The following is a 17,670-nucleotide window of genomic DNA, read 5'->3' as shown; positions in this document are numbered from 1 at the left end:
AAATTCAAAGAAAATGTATTTATTTTTAGTCAATGACAAATAAAAAGTAAACATTTCAAGAATCGTATTTTTATCTTTAAATATCTATATTTTCATAAATATTTATCGATACTTAAGAAACATCTTCAAATGTACACATTTTTCAAACATAATTTTCTTCAACCCGAATAAATCATTGTGCATTCTTTAATCAATAATGTCCGATAATGTCTGAAAACTGTGGCCTCATTAACTTTTGTACAGGTTTTTCAATATTTCATTAATGTTGTTGGTGTTGCTGCTGCTGTTGTCATTGTGGTTGCTGGAATTGCTGTTGTTTTTGCTGCTGCTATTGGTGTTGTGGGTGTGATTGTTGCATCTCCTGGTGCAATTAGTTATTGTTGCTACTGATGTTGCTCAAGGTGTTGCCTGTGTGGTTGCTGTTGTCATCGCTGCTACTGCTGTTGTTTACGAGTATGGCTGTTGCATCTCCTGATGCATTTTTTGATGTTGCCGCTTGTGTTGTTGCCTGTATGATTGCTTGCTAGAATCCTTGCTGTTGGCTTTGTTTCTACTGTCATTGTTGCTACTGCTGTTGCTGTTTACCAGTGTGGTTGTTTCATCTCTTGATGAAGTTATTTATGTTGCGCCCGATGTTCCCTGCATGGTTGTTGGAGCTCCTGCTGCTGTTGATGTTGCCAATGTGGTTGTTGCATTTCTGCTGCAATTGTTATTTTTGCTGTTGCTCTTGATGTTGTCAGTTTGGTTGTTGCATCTCTTACTGCAGTTGTGGCCTTCGGCTGCTGATGCTGTTGTTGCTCCTGCTGCTGTTCATGTTTATCAAAGTAACTGAAATGGAATTAATTTATAGAGCATGTGATATTTTATTAATAAAGATATTAATTTCCATCATTATTGATATCAAAGTCATTTATTCTTTCTTTAATTATAAGTTCTAAATGGTTAAAATATTGTCACCAAAGCCTTATTAAACAACAAAAACAAAAAGTTAATAACAAAGAAATGCATAAGAAAATGATTAAAATGTACATGTATACACAATTGATTTTAATGACTTGGGTTTTTCTCATTGGTTTATCTAAGAAAGGGAGTCAAAATCCAAATTTTTTAATTTGGTCTTTATTTCTTGATTTAGAGCCAAATGCTGATTTCATGCAAGAGTCATATTATCATAAATAAAAAAACATCAGGAGCAGCAGCATACCTGCTGATTTCTGAAGTGAGTGCACAATCAACAGGCAAGATCCTGAGGCACCCCCCCCCCATCAAGATCATTTGAATTAGTAATGTTTAATGACTGCTTTTGTAGTCATTACATTTATCTGATTTATACAGGCAATCAGGCATACAAGAGATATAAAAAAATTGTGTTCTTTTCTGGTGTCAAGTTCCTCCCTGACAAAGCAGATGGTGATGGTGTGTGTGTGTGTGTGTGTGGGGGGGGGGGGTTTAATAGGAATGCAGAACATTGGAACATTCATTTACTACTTTGGCAATAGAAAGCAAGTCACACCATCTAGCATTGATTGATATTGGTTGTTATACAACAGTCCAAGAAATATAACCATTAATCAATTAAGCATCTAAGCACTTATAGATGTCATTGTTTTCAAAAATTGACTGGAAGAAGACCAAATAAAGAAGAGAACAGTAAATACATTATAGAAAGGCTATGTTACTTGTCGAAACCAATATAACTGATACTAAGGAAATAATGACATTACTGAAAAGTGCACGAAACAAAATGCAAAAATCCATCGTCCGCTTTGTTTTAAGGACCAAGCGATTGTTTGAGAAACGGTAAATCTAGGTAGCTAGCTAGCTATGCAGAATTTTAGTTGCTATCTTGTTCTCTTCTTTATCAGTTAGTTAATTGTCTCATGATTATGAAATTAATATTTCACTGAGAAGACTTTTGCAATTATTATTCATTAACTTAATCAGTCGCGCGTTGGATGTACACACGATATAATTATGTTATAATACTTTTTTCATCTCTAACCGCCTACAATATCTTGCAACTAACCTTGGATGATTGGTCGCAAAGCATCCCACACTATATAATTTACTAAAATGTCAATATTATGCAATGTGATAGATTATGTTTCATCTTTGTTAAAGCTTTGACTTTAAGAAAGAAGAAGGAAGACATCTCCCTGTGTCTTGCTGGGGTTTCCTTATTTCTTATATATATATATATTTTTTTTTCTTTGCAAAGGAGGGAGAGAAGAAAGGATAATTTAATAGTTATGACAAAAAATATATATAAAAAAGTAATAGAAACAAAATTAAAATAATAAAATAACCACCCAAGTGTATTGACACTTCCCTTTTGAATTTGCTGGATTTCATGTTTGAAGGCTCTTTTTCCATACAGACAAGTGTCAATCGACTGACTGAGGGTCACAAGGAGGAGGAAGGGTTTCCTCCCACAAGGGCCCCCTTTTATTTTCCATGTAGGTAGGTTAAAGGCGTTTGTCCCCTGGAAAGATCAAACCTCAAGATGTTGATGGACCTGAATCCACCGACGGGACAGCCGTAACCCCGTAACTCTGGTACGGGTGTGGGAGGGGGCTCTTCTTTCTTTGCCTGTCTCTCTTTCAGTCATGTCAAATCAGTTTCTTTTTTTTCCTATCTTATCACTTCTTGATCACATAAATCCTTTCTATCTCCGTCTTTATTTTACTTTAAGTTAAAACGTTATCCCCACTTGTTAGAATGATTTTCTTTTATATAAAGTTTTCATAGATCGTCGATCAACAACCTTATCCTTTTCGGGAAGTAATCCCCCTATTGTTTGCTGATATCTTATTCCTCAGTTTTTGTCTCACCTGCATAGCAGAGTGAGACTATAGGCGCCGCTTTTCCGACGGCGACGGCGGCGGCGGCGGCGGCGGCGGCGACGGCGGCGTCAACACCAAATCTTAACCTGAGGTTAAGTTTTTGAAATGACAGCATAACTTAGAAAGTATATGGACCTAGTTCATGAAACTTGGCCATAAGGTTAATCAAGTATTACTGAACATCCTGCCTGAGTTTCATGTCACATGACCAAGGTCAAAGGTCATTTAGGGTCAATGAACTTAGACCATGTTGGGGGAATCAACATCAAAATCTTAACCTAAGGTTAAGTTTTTGAAATGTCATCATAACTTAGAAAATATATGGACCTAGTTCATGAAACTTATACATAAGGTTAATCAAGTATCACTGAACATCCTGTGCAAGTTTCAGGTCACATGATCAAGGTCAAAGGTCATTTAGGGTCAATGAACTTTGGCCAAATTGTGGTATTTGTTGAATTACAGCCATAAATTTGAAAGTGTGTTGGTCTAGTTCATAAAACTTTGATATAATAGTAATCAAGTATCACTGAACATCCTGTGCGAGTTTCAGGTCACATGATCAAGGTCAAAGGTCATGTAAGGTCAAAGAACTTTGGCCACGTTGGGGGTATTTGTTGAATTGCCATCATATCTCTATAAGTGTATTGGTCTAGTTCATAAAACGTGGAAATAAGAGTAACCAAGTATCACTGAACATCTTGTGCGAGTTATAGTAGTTTTCAAAATCAGCACTGCTGCTATATTGAATCGCGTGATGCAGGTGAGACGGCCAGAGGCATTCCACTTGTTTGTTTCATATATGTATTTAAATTTTTTTTTTTTTTTTTTTTTTTTTTTTTTTTCATGAAAAAAAAAAGGAGTGAATATACAAGAAATAATAAAAAAAAAGTAATATAAAAATAATAATAATAAATAAAATTGTTACCCTAATTTTCATACAGTGGGTGGCAAAAATAGTCAATAATGACTTATTGCCAAATAAAAACAAGGAATGGAATGGAAATGAGTACCAGACTACCAGTAATTTAATTTTTTTTTAATGTGACTTTACTTCGCCAAAGTGAGGCAGTCATGATTAAGAGTGTTTTACTTACAAGTGACATCACATTTCCTGCCTTCTTGTCTGGCTCTCCTAAAACCTTCAACCATTTATACTTGAGTAACTTTGTATCTCATGTCTGTCTGAAAAGTTTGGGTGAAGCCTCCACCTGAAGGAAAAATAGTATTGAAATAACTAATTAAAATATTTGCCATAATCTTGTATTTCTTCTCACATGTATTATGTAATACTAAATAGGTTCATTATTGCACGATGAAATAATCGCTAGAGGGTATTCATTTGTCTCGCAATCTACTATGGTCAACAAGGAAATTTGTGATCACTCTCGCAAAAAGTGTTCACTAGCTTACAAGTTCACGAGCTTTCGAGTGCCGCTGCAACTCTTTATCAAGTGACGAAAATTATCTGATACGGTAGTCAATTTATACCAATCCCCAGGACCGTACGCACGAACGCGGGAACAATAGGTGGGCACTGATCCATTATGTGATTGGTCGGGCGTATATGCAAATAAGCCGGAGGTATATATGCAAATACGCCGCGAGTCGGCAATATGCAAATAAGACAAAATTGGCGGGCTCGCTAGTTTCCCGTGGGTGGGGGTTGACTAGCTGAGCGGTCCCTCGCTCGGTCGGGTCGGCGTGCACTGCCCCCCTTACCTGGCAGTGCACGCCGACCCGTACACGTAAATAAACAGGAAATAAAACATGTTTTGATTACCAGGTTTCATGTAGAAGGGAGTAAATAAAGGGTTCAAGTTTTTATTATGTTAATAAAAAATACAAACAATAGTAAATGACATATGCTCTGGCTGAGAAACTGAAATAGAGAAATTATTCCTCACAATGTAACTTGTATGTACATACACATGAGCAAGAAGTGATAAATGGATTGAGGGGTGAGAGCAGGGGCTGCGGAAACGGGGAGGGGGGTGCTTGTTAGCTGCAGGGTCAGCGGAACGGTTTTTAAAGTGAGCGAGGTGACCGTGCAAAAAAACATAACCAGATGGTCATTTAACATTTTTCAGCCCCCGCACTGTTTTCCAAAACCATGTACAAAAATGTAAAATTGACTGGTCTGCTTATGATTTTTTGCATGGTCAGTCCCCCCTCCCCCCACACTTTCGGCTCAGCCCCCTCACTTTCAAAACCGTTCCGCTGACCCTGCAGCTAACATGCAAAACATTTTGAATCTTTTACATATCTTTCATGTTTACGAATGTTTGCATTACAAACTGACTTTAAATAGAAAATCTGGTCAGTCTGATTTCATTGTCATTGATGTGGGTTTTAAAGGGATGGTCCAGGCTAAAAGTATGTATAATTGAATAGAGTAGAATTGCCTGAGCAAAATGACGAAAATTTCATCAAGATCGGATAACAAATAACAAAGTTATTGAATTTTAAAGTTTAGCAATATTTTTGTGGAAACAGTCATCATGAATATTCATTAGGTGGGCTGATGATGTCACATCTCCAATTGTTCTTTTGTATTGTATTATATGAAATTAAGTTTATTAAAAAAAAAATTCTTTAAGAACTAGAAAAATTGGATTGACAACTGATTTAGTGCGTTAGATATTTATTGAGCACTGCAACTTATTTCATTATAAGGGAGACATACTTTTCACACAAGTATGAAATAATGAAAAAATTATGATTTTATGTAATAACATAAGAAAACGGAAAGTGGAGATGTGACATCATCAGCCCACCTAATGAATATTCATGATGACTGTTTTCACAAAATATTGCTCAACCTTAAACTTCAATAACTTTATTATTTGTTGTCCGATTTTGATGAAATTTTTGGCATTTTGCTCAGTGAATTCTACTCTATGTATTAACATATAAATATTTTCAGCCCGGACCATCCCTTTAATGATTTAACATTCTGCAACCTAAACAATATCTTTCATTATTTTGTAATCATTATCGCATTTTACTAGTCTACATGTTACCTGTGGTTGCATTTAAATCTCAGTATTTCTTCACCCATTGCCAAATCTTCTGCCACATGTTCATCAGATTGGCCACTGGCACATTCCTTGCTGTAGTAGACCAGTCAGAGCCTAGCTTTCTAGTTCAAGACTCGTCTTCTTCTGCATATTGTTCAAACGTCCGTAGTCTGAAATTAAAATATTGATAATATCACATTGATATACATGTATCAAAGAAAATATGTAGATTTACACAGTGATCATGGAAAAATATTGCACTTTCAATGAATATTGTTGACATTTCATAAAGGGGAATGATCAAATATACCAATCATTTTTTTTTTTTTATTATCCTGAAATTTCTAGAATTTACCAACAATCAGTCAACAATTTGTCCTTGTTAATTCGTATAATTTTTACTTAATTATAAACAAGACAGTCATTAACACATTAACCATACAAATAATTTTTTTCAATAATATTTTTTTATTCAAATAAAATAAAAAAATTTTCTAACCAAATAGAGCTTGGATACCTTGCTGGTAAAAAGCCATGATCAAATTAATAAAAAATGAATAGGCTCCTAATTCATAATTGCAGCAAATAATTGCATCCCCATCAAACTGTCAACTATTTCTGGACTTTGACCTTTGTTCAATGGAACTTTAATATGAGATTCAAGGCAAAAAAATACTTGGGCTTGATGAGACCTTTAACTTTTACATGCTATTTAAGGTTAGGTATGACCAGGCACCGATCTTGATGAGACCTTTAACTTTTACATGCTATTTAAGGTTAGGTATGACCAGGCACGGATCTAGGGGGTATGTGCCCCCCCCCCTCTTTTTGAAAAGTAAAATTAAAAAGTGCAGACCTTTTCTATATTAAAAAAAAAATTTGGGGGGGTTGTCAATTTTTTTTGGTAAGAAATTTCCTTGATTTGTCAAAATTTACCTACGAAAAATTTGCCCCCCCCCCTTTTGGATAATATTTTCAAAAAATAGATTAAGAGACACTATCAACAATAATTTAATTTATTTACCCAAACAACACCAATGATATTGCAGATTGAGAGTCAAAATTCATAGGGTGCTAATTAGTAATTTGTCTAAAAAATTGACTAAGAAAAAAAAAGCAAAACAAACTTCATTATCGCACACAAATGAAGAGCATTATTTCGTCTCCCCCCAAATTGGACAATCTTTTTTTTAAAAGGGAGCTATGGAATGGCTCATTTCACGTGGGTGCACAAAGTCAAAGATAATTAAAGATAGATCTAGGCCTATTCTAGTACAGTAGTAAAGTTAGGCCTCGATCTATGTCCTATACTACTACTAGTACGGCCACGGGTGCACCATTTAAAACTTGGATCTACATGTATAATTATATATATAGATTTTAATCTTTATTGGGTGTGAACGCCACATCATCCCCCCCAGAATCCTCGCCTGCTGTCGAGAGCCTTCACTTCATTTGACTTGTGACTTGCTAATTAAGAACATCCAATTTACCACCCACATTATTACCATGTGATTTAGCTCTTGTTCAATTACAATATCTGTAACACGAAATTGGGATGGCCCCATTGGATAAGTGTACATTAACAATTGCACACGCTGGTTTGCCTGGTGATCGAGGATATCTCCGACCACACCGAGCGACAAAATTAATGCAAAACCAAAGGAAATGAAAAACCACGATTTGTAACATAGAATGACATAAAGAAAAAACAATATAAAGAATTCTCTTTGCAAAATTTATAAAATTGCAGCCATGTGCGGATCAACGTTAGTCTGGACCTGAAATAGTTCTACAGACAGAAACACGGGTATGGGACTAGACTGGATTATGTATTGTCAAGTTTATCGATCGTATCAACAGGGGTCCTGCCAGAAGATTTTCTTTTCTTGTAATTCATTTGATAATTATGCACCACAAATAATTCAATCACCTTACATACAATATGAACGACATTTTGAAGGGTTTTACTTCGGTAAAATCCTCATTCACGACACCGGGGACCTTCGCTTCTACTAATTTATTCATTTCATTTCGAATCGTAGCGGCGAAAACATCAACGAACTAAATCATCTTTTTTCACGACCGACTTTGGAAGTGGGCGTGGCCTAATTAGTCAGCGAAAACCGTTCAAGTCGATTTGTAAAATAAAAATTCTCTGACAATAGTCAGAGGGGCTCCGAGAGTTTCGTGAAATGCAATTTTTAGTCAGCGCTGACAGTTGTCGCGCGACAATATTGATGAAACACCCACCTGGGGACCAACAAAATTGTTACTTTATATACATAGTAGTCGAGTACATTTTATTCAAGGCACTTAATTGCCGGCTCAAAACGAAACTCGAATTTCAATTTCATTTTCTTTTCCCATTGAAGACACCGTTAGAAAAAAAAATCGCACCGAAATGAAAAAAAAAAATCACAAAAAATCCAAAACGCGAGTGATTTCCAACGCGACGCGAACGCGAGTAAATAAAATAAGCCCTCATAGGTACCTGTTTTGGCCATTTTATGCATTGGAGAGATATTATTAGTTCATAGCCTTTATAGTATCATGCAGTGCACATGTAATATTTGAATTACATGTTGTACATGTTTTCTTCCTTTTTGCCACAAATAGGTCCATGTGTGTGGCTTGGCAATTTCTTTAATTATAGCCTCCTCCTAGCAAGTCATTTAGCAGAGATGGAAAGGAAACAATTCTCCAAGTAAACATAAAACATGGCTGATGTGAGTATCACCGCTTGTAATAATTTCAAAATGTTTGCTTCAATAGCGCTCTCGCTTGCTTTATCAGAAGTCTCTAAAAAAATTACCCTGGACCTCTATAGCGTTCCTGCTAGTTCCCTGTTTACCTGGCCTGGGTTGGGTGTAGCACAATAAGGACAACATTCTTGCTGAAGAAAATTGACGCTCTGAGTAGGATTTGAACTCAATACCCTCTGATTTAGAAATGGGAGTCAGAACTACATGTACATGTACACCATGATGCCTGATGAAGCCTCCACCAGGGTTCAATATGTTTTACTGTTTGAGATGTGATTGTGTCTAATGTCTAATGAACGCCTTTTAGGTGATTTTTTTTTTAATCCACTGTTAAGGTGTATCCTGGTAAACTCATCTGCTGCTTCCAATGTTTAGCCTTATAGGGTTAAATGTTGTGTGATAACATGTATATAATTATTTGTACGCAACCTGTACATGGTACACCACATTTCACGTTAACGATTTCATTCAGACTTAGAATGGAAGTTTGTAGATGTACAATATCAGTGGATCAGGGCCAGAGCAAAGGTCATTTAAACAATTGATACTTCCCTTTTTTAAAGACTTCATTAAACATCCAGATTTAGACAACTCAAATGGAGTCTTCATGGTACACCACATATTCTTTTGTTGGTATGTGTTTGGTCCTGAAAAGGACCATCTAAACTAGATTTTCTGTATTTTCTTGCAGGCTTCAGAACAATTTAAGAGTATGGTTAACAATATTTATTTGATTAACGTTTTTTTTTTTTCATATATGTACAGTCAGTGGAAGAAACCCCAGTTAGCGAACTTGCCTTACCAATTCCAGTCATTGTTGTCATTGCTGTTGGAAGCTACATTTTAGTCATAGTCATAATCCTTGTCATCAGACAGTTCTTGGTTGTAAGTATGCCCCAAACGAAAAAAAAAAATGTTGTACATGTCATAATAATTGAACAATTGAACAAAGTAAAACCTGCCAACACTTTGTAATTTTGCCTTCATTGCAAAGTGAGACTGCTTTTCCGATGGCAACAGTGGTGTCGTCAACATTGAAATCTTCATGAAGGTTAAGGTTTTGAAATGTCATCATAAAGTATATTGACCTATTTCATGAAACTTGGACATAAGGGTAATCAAGTATCACTGAACATCTTGTCCAAATTTCAGGTCGCATGACCAAGGTCAAAGGTTGACGATAATAGACTTCGAGAATATAATTTACTTCCCACCTGACGAAACCTTTGCAAGTGGAATATAATCAATGGTAATTCATATTTAAATTGTGATATTGAAGAAGAAATTAATCATGCATTTTTATACTCCCGCCAGACTGAAGTTTGAAGGGGGTATATAGGAATCAGCGTACGGTCGGTCCGTTGCAATGTTGCGCATCAAACTAATCCTCAGTTTTTAACTGATTTTCATGTAACTTGGAACACATATTGGTGTTGGGGTATAGATGTGCAAGACACACTTTTTGCATACATGTGTTGAAAATTGTGTTGCTAGCGGTATTTTTTGCCCAAAATAAGGTAAAAATCTTGCAGTTCAAACTACTTTCTCAATTTTTTAGCTCATCCGGCCCGAAGGGCCAGATGAGCTTATGACGTGGCATGGCGTCCGTCGTCTGTCCACAATTTCAAAATGCTTCTTCGTCATTTCAAGTCCGATTTCAATTCTGTTTGCTTTATATGATAGCACTAGGTTGGGGATTCAAAACTTATACACAGAATTTTGAAACTCATTAAATATGCTAATTTATGTGCATTTTTCAAAATTCACCAAAAATGCTTCTTCATTATTTGTTGACTGATTTTGTTTTTTTTTGCTTCCCATCTAGTAGAGCTTCATGAGGTTCACCAACTTCTACACAGAATTTTGACATTTTGACTATAAAGATTTTTATGCTAATTAAGGCGTATTTTAAAAAGTTCACATACATTTGTAAAATGCTTCTTCTTCTTTATTTTTTGACCGATTTCAATTTTTTATACCATGTGGTAGAGCTAATGAGGTTCACCAAACTTGTACACAGAATTTTGAAATTTTGAGTAGAAAATTATTTAATATTCTAATTTATACGAAATTCATAAATCACAGAAAATGCTTCGTTTATTTGTTGACCGAATTTCAAAAAAGTTTCTTCTTCATCATTTTAAGTCTGATTTCAATTATGTTTGCTTTATATGATAGCACTAGGTTGGGGATTCAAAACTTCTACACAGAATTTTGAAACTCATTAAATATATATGGGCTATTCCACGGTTACTCACGTTACATTTGGAGACACCTTGACTCATACTTGGAGCTGTAACTCCATTATTATTGATAGGAACTAAACATCTCCTTATCACAACAAAGTACACAATCTGACTATCCTTTGTATAAAAACAAAACTTGGGAAATTTTATTATGCTCCTGGCAAATCTTTGGAATGTGTCGGTTACTCACGTTACATGATTTGGACATGCATAAAATGATAAGTCGACATAAGTGAAAAGTCTCCTCATACAAGGCTTTTATGAAAGTTGATTATATCCATTTCAAAGAAGTATATTAGGGAGACAAACTTTGTACATAATTAAAAAAAATAAAGAACATATGGTTTTTACTAGGGGTGTAGATAAAGTGGTTACTCACGTTACGGTTTATACTCACGTTACATTTTGTCCATGTATGGTCAACAACATAAATGTCACTAAAAATTCAATAATGTGTGTAAAATTCATTGCTAGGAACATCAAAAAGAGATTTTATACAAAAAATTGGAACAATTGGAGCTTTATTAGGGAGGAAGAGGGAAAAGTATGATTTTGCTTACTAATTATGCATAAATTAGCATAATTGCTTAATACCAATTTGCATGAAATAAATTACTGTATAGTATTGTAGATTATGTCCAAGACAACCTGCGTGCAAATTTTCGGCGTGATCGTGCGGCCAATGGCGGAGATCTCAAGGGGGACCTGGGAGGCCCCACCCACCCCCCCCCCGGGCCATATTAACTCCCAAAATACCCCAGCCTAGATAGGGTTACAGGTAAGGACATTCAATGTGTTGTTCGAACACTCTTTAAAGTTTGGAATAATCGAAACCAAGTCTTACTAATGCACTCTCGCATTGTGAATACTTCTACTAATATTCAATTTTGTGTGTGATTGTATGACCACTGATATTTTGATGAACAAAGAGTCACATCAAAGAGGTGTACCCTCATTTTGCTTTTAATTAATCAAAAATAACTTCACAACTAACCATGAGACTTAAAACTTGACATCCCACAGAAAATGTTACCTAACTGCATAATTTTTACTGGTTACTCACATTACATGATGGTTACTCACGTTACAAAGTTACTCACGTTACAGTTTTTCTTCATCATTTTTATAAAAAATTGTACTTTTTAATGATTTTGATAGTCATTACTGTGTCAAAGATTGTTTGAAGGAAGAGAATTTAAAATCCCACCAATTAACTGTGAAGAATTTTTCTCTCAGAAAACAAAGTCAGTTTTTTCGGTTACTCACGTTACATCACCTGAGCGGGTTGCAATATTCATTTTTGAATGAGTACTACAAATTTAATTGAAAAGCTGTTGTGTATTTTAGGTAATTTGACTCTTCTAAACTTCAGAAATATATAAAGTGGTACGTTGTTGCAATAACAAAATGGTAATAAGGCATATTTCATTTTTCACTATTTTTCTTGTATTTTGGTACAGAAAGGAAGACACAACTTTTGACCATTTTTTTCCAAAGTATACATATGAAAATAAACTTTTTATTTCTTGTTCCTGAAACTATCATGCATGAAGGACTTAAAGTATTAAAAATTCAAGAAAAGATTGAATTTGAATTTTTAAGCTCATGTCCACCAACCTGTGGAATTGCCCATATGCTATAATTTAGGCACATTTTTCAATACAAAAAAATGCTTCTCCTTCTTTATTTGTTTACCGATTTTGATTTTTTGCTTTCTTCTGGTAGAGCTTCATGAAGTTCACCAAACTTCTACACAGAATTTTGAAATTTTGATTAGAAAATTTTTATGTTTATTTATGTGTATTTTTAAAAATTCACTTAAAATGCTTTTAATTGTTGACCGATTTTTAATTTTTCTTCCATCTGGTAGAGCTGCATGAGGTTCACCAAACTTGTACACAGAATTTTGACTAGAAACTCATTTATGCTTATTTATGCAAAATTTATTCATAACTCACAAAAAATGCCTTTTCTCCTTCATTTGTTGATCAATTTCAAATTTGTTTGCTTTATATGATAGCTCTAGGTGGCAATACAAAATTTCAGCACAGAATTTTGAAATTCATTAAATATGCTTATTTATGCATATTTTTCAACAGAAAAATTATTTGTTGACTTCTTTTGATTTGTTGGGTTTCATCTGAGAGCTACATGAGGTTCACCAAGGTTCTACACAGAATTTAGAAATTTTGACTAGAAAATTATTTATGCTTATTTATACAAAATTTATTAATAAAACACAAGAAAAGCTTCTTCTATGTCATTACTCATTTCTTCATCACTTTCAATTCTGTTTCCTCAATTTATGTCACCAATACAGTGTCAACTCGGCTGAAATTAAAAATTGTGTTAAATTTTGTTGCGAGATGCAGGATGAGCTCCACATCATTGATGTGTTAGTAACCAATTTTCATGAAGTTTGGTACACACAATGGTATTGATGTATAGTGTAGTAGGTTTCACAGTACACCATGTATCTTCTTGGGCAAGTGTTGGTCCTGAAAAGGACCACCCAATCTCGACGTTTCGACAAGTGTGTTCTTGTCGTCCTCAGGAGAATGAGCAAAGTTTGTAAAAGCAGGCCTTATATACTCTGTCGAAGTGCTGTATGCACGGTACCTTGCAGGTACATGTCTCTGATTGGCTAGATAAGTCGCATGACATCCACATATGCAGACGTGGGTGACAACACACAAAATTGGGCGCGCAAAACCAGCGACGACCGGAATTGCCGTCAGTTATCATTCCCGCTAGGATTAGCATGAATGACAAAAGCCACCACTTCCGCCTGTACACTGCAGTGCTCACATGTGTGTGGAACGTCCCGGTAGGCTAATTAGCCTCTTTGTCTATTGCTGAGTTGGAGGCCGCTGTTCCTCAATCTCCAACACTTCTCTGACTCTCCGCTGATGCCAGTAGGGGACACGAGTGACCAGTCTACTTTCATCCCAGAGGATCCGGTGATCATGCGTTTGAGCATGATCAATGATTGCAGACTTGTCCCTCTCGTCTCTCTTACCATGGGCCTTGTGTTCCTTAATCCGAATGTTAAAGGAACGACCAGTCTCTCTGATGTAAAGTTTACCGCATTCACAAGGAATTCGGTAAACTCCAGGGAGATCCTTGGAGGTGCGCTTGTCCTTATGGGTAGTGAGGGCAGATTGAATCTTATTTGAGGAACTATGACGAACCTCAATGTCGGTTTCTCTCAAAATCCTCTGAATCTTGTGAGAGGCTGCTCCCAGATATGGAAGAACGACTCTCGCCTTGGGCTGTCCTACATGAGGGTTCCGTGAGGGGGGGAAGCTCAGTGGAGATCTTATGTGAGGGGTAGTTGTTATATTTCAAAACACGTTTGATATGCTCAATCTCACCGCTCAGGTGGATCTGGTCACTAACCTTGTGGGCTCGTTTGACTAATGTCTTGTTGGTGGATCTCAGCACTGATGGGTGGTGGAATGAACGATAGTTCAAGTAGCGATCAGTGTGAGTAGGTTTGCGAGAAACCTGATGGGATAGGGATCCCTGTGCCGTCCTCGTAAGCTTCGTATCAAGAAAGGGGATAGACCCCTCATTCTCCATTTCCATGGTGAACTTGATACACTCGTGTTGAGAGTTGAGGTGCTGTAAGAAATTGCTAGTTTCCTCAGCTCCATGTTGCCAAACCACAAAAGTGTCGTCCACATATCTAAGCCACACTTTGGGTTTGTGGGTTGCTGACTGGAGAGCTGTCTCCTCGAAATGTTCCATGAACATGTTGGCTACCACTGGGGACTGATGTAAAGGTGTGTGTGTCAGAAATCATGTTGCCATGGTAACAACATATGACAAAAAATTTGATAAAAAACTTTCAGTTTTAATTACTTCATCAATTTTCAACAAATTCTCATTAAATTTGGCTCATACATAGGTTTCAAGGTAAAGTTGTGTGAGACACATTTTGTGTGTGTCGAAAGTTGTGTTGCCATGGTAACAACATATTTAAGGCCCCAAGTTAAGCAAAAATCTTGCGGTTCAAACTACTTCATCAGTATTTTAAAACCCATTTTCAGGATATTTTGCTCACACATAAATCTTGGGGAAATATGGGGAAGGCATATTTTTTACCATGTGTTGGATACTGTTGCCATGGTAATGGAGGAAGGAAGGGGTATTAATCACCTTCAGTGATAGTTGTAGTTTGACTGCGAGGAAAACAAATCTCTTTTTGTCTCGCCCACCAGAGGTGAAGGCGAGACTTGGGAATCCAAATGTCGTTCGTCCGCCAAAAACATTATGACACATAATTCCGCAACCATAAGTCACTTTTCATCCAAACTTGGATGGTAGATGAACTTAGGGGACCTGCATGTTATGCTGCAGTCAGAGGTCACATGTTAAGGTCAAAGGTCATTTTCAGGTCAACGTTAAAGTTTACATGCAAACTCTCTTTATGACCTATAACTCTGCAACCATAAGTCACTTTTCAACCAAAATTAGATGGTAGGTGCACTTAGGGGACCTGCTTTTAATGCTACAGTGGGGGTCACATGGTAAGGTCAAAGGTCATTTTCAGCTCAATTTTAAAGTTTACATGCAAGACTCTTATGACACATACCTCTGCAACCGTACATGTAAGTCACTTTTCAACCAAACTTAGATGGTAAATGTACTAAGGGGACCTGCATGTTATGCTGCAGTCGGAGGTCACATGGTAAGGTCAAAGATCATTTTCAGGTCAACATTTAAGTTTACATGCAAGACTCTTATGACACTCAACTCTGAAACCGAAAATCTTTTTTCACCCAAACTTGGGTTGTTGATGTACATGTACTTAGGAGACCTGCATGTTATTGTGTTTGGAGGTCTCATGGTAAGGTAAAATGTCATTTTGAGGTCAGCATTAAAGTTTTCATGCAAGACTTTTACGACAAATGTTATTCCATCCCAGTTATTATACAATGAACTTTTGATACTGTTGCGTGCCCTTGCAAATCGTGATATTTCTGGTCATTTTCACAAGTGGGTGAGACACGTCATTGCTTATGCCTTGTTACTTTCATTAAGTATTTGATTAAAAGTTATTCCATACTGAAATAGAAATCAATATGGGTTACTTATTAACATTGGAAAATACTTACTTAGATTTGATGATATTCATTGCATTATGGAGTATTTATTAATTGATTTTCGAGAGAAATTCACTTGGTTTTGATTAAAGAAATTACAGTCTTGTTTTCTTACTTGAAAGAGAGATTTGAAAAAAAAGGATAATACTAAATAATATAAGACAAAGAGAAGATAAAAATTTCCCATACTGTTTGTTATATTATATTTAATTGTATAATTTTCATTGTCAAAAGTTCATGATTGTAATTATTTTTAACATTTGTCTGTGTAATGCTATGAATTTTTCAAAATAAAATCCTTGATTAGGAGGAAAACAGTCATTTAGGGTCAATGAACTTAAGACCATGTCAGAAGAAATCAACATTGAAATCTGCGCCATTTTCAATTTTAATGCCATCCTTTAATACTTTGAAATTATATAAATTCAATTCATGAAACTTTGACATAACAGTAGTCAAGTTTCGCAACTTCCTACCTGAGTTTTAGGTCACATGACCAAGGTTAAAGGTCATTTAGGGTCATTGCAACCATTTCAAATAATGGCTTTGAATAAAGTAACATTTCTTCTTATTAAAAATGTTGTTAACAATTCTCCATGTTTTGCGTATATCAAATTGAATGGTTCTGAATTTATATAGTATTTTCTTTTCGCACTCCTTTTCACATTTAAATTTGTTATGATACAGTTCATTTTCTGGAGATGTATTTAGTTAGGATTTACTGCATAACATGTTATTTAACTTTATAGATTTCAGAATGCAAGAAGATCTTTGAGGTTTCTGTCTCGCCTGCATAGCAGAGCGAGACTGTTTTCGAATGGCGGCGGCGTCAACATTAAATCTTAACCGAAAGTTAAGTTTTTGAAATGACAGCCCTGCATCATAGCTTAGAAGGTCCAAGTATATGGACCTAGTTCATGAAACATGGACATAAGGTTAATCAAGTATTACTGAATATCCCGCCTGAGATTCAGGTCATATGACCACTTGAGGTCAAAAGTCATTTAGGGTTGATGAACTTAGACCATGTTGGGGGAATTAACATCAAAATCTTAACCTAAGGTTAAGTTTTTGAAATGACATAACCTAGAAAGTATATGGACCTAGTTCATGAAACTAGGACATAAGTTTAATCAAGGATTACTGAACATCCTGCCTGAGTTTCAGGTCACATGACCAAGGTCAAAGTTTTTTTTAATTATTTTTTTTATGTGTTTTATTAAATCAATATTATCAAAAAACATAAACAAAAATATATCAGTGATTTTAACAATAATAATAATCAACAACATCAAAAATAAAACATGACAACGCAATGTATACGAAAAAGCAGCTTATATCCATGTACAGATATACGAATACATATTACAACCTAATATGACAGTCATCTTGTAAACTTCTATACGCTGAAAACGTAACATGATAATAGATTAAATTCCCATTTTCTTAGGGGATTCACTTTTAACATTACTATATTCCAGGTTATTAGGTCAAAGTTCATTTAGGATCAATGAACTTTGGCCAATTAGGGGTTATCTGTTGAATTACCATCATAACTGAGAGTTTATGGATCTACATGTAGTTCATAAAACTTGGAACATAAGAGTAATCAAGTATCACTGAACATCCCGTGCAAGTTTTAGGTCACATGGCCAACTTCAAAAGTTATCTAAAGGACTAGTCCACCC

At 35.6% G+C, this 17,670-nt stretch overlaps 1 protein-coding gene and 1 long non-coding RNA gene across 2 annotated transcripts; both read right to left on the bottom strand.

Moving 5' to 3' along the window:
• Positions 1-232: 232 nt before the first annotated feature.
• LOC129276611 (uncharacterized) lies at positions 233-8,264 on the bottom strand. The gene is made up of 3 exons (XR_010295096.1): positions 5,867-8,264; positions 3,941-4,054; positions 233-828 (listed from the first exon to the last, which is right to left on the bottom strand). It is a non-coding gene; the product is annotated as an uncharacterized LOC129276611 (long non-coding RNA).
• Positions 8,265-13,723: 5,459 nt separating this feature from the next.
• On the bottom strand, positions 13,724-14,630 carry LOC129253708 (uncharacterized). Its single transcript, XM_054892123.1, has 2 exons — positions 14,249-14,630; positions 13,724-14,151 (listed from the first exon to the last, which is right to left on the bottom strand). Exons 1-2 carry the CDS (start codon positions 14,628-14,630, stop codon positions 13,724-13,726), a joined length of 810 nt encoding a protein of 269 aa, XP_054748098.1.
• Positions 14,631-17,670: the final 3,040 nt, after the last annotated feature.

The sequence above is a fragment of the Lytechinus pictus genome, chromosome 2, assembly GCF_037042905.1.
Source record: "Lytechinus pictus isolate F3 Inbred chromosome 2, Lp3.0, whole genome shotgun sequence".
NCBI classification, from domain to species: domain Eukaryota; kingdom Metazoa; phylum Echinodermata; class Echinoidea; order Temnopleuroida; family Toxopneustidae; genus Lytechinus; species Lytechinus pictus.
This window is presented reverse-complemented; position numbering and strand designations above follow the sequence as displayed.

Excerpts from the sequence above, each read along its gene's own strand:
- LOC129253708 (XM_054892123.1), bottom strand. The coding sequence starts at position 14,630 with ATGTTCATGGAACATTTCGAGGAGACAGCTCTCCAGTCAGCAACCCAC. Across the intron at positions 14,152-14,248 it reads TGACCAGATCCACCTGAGCG|GACAGCCCAAGGCGAGAGTC; the intron begins GTGAGATTGAGC and ends ACCCTCATGTAG.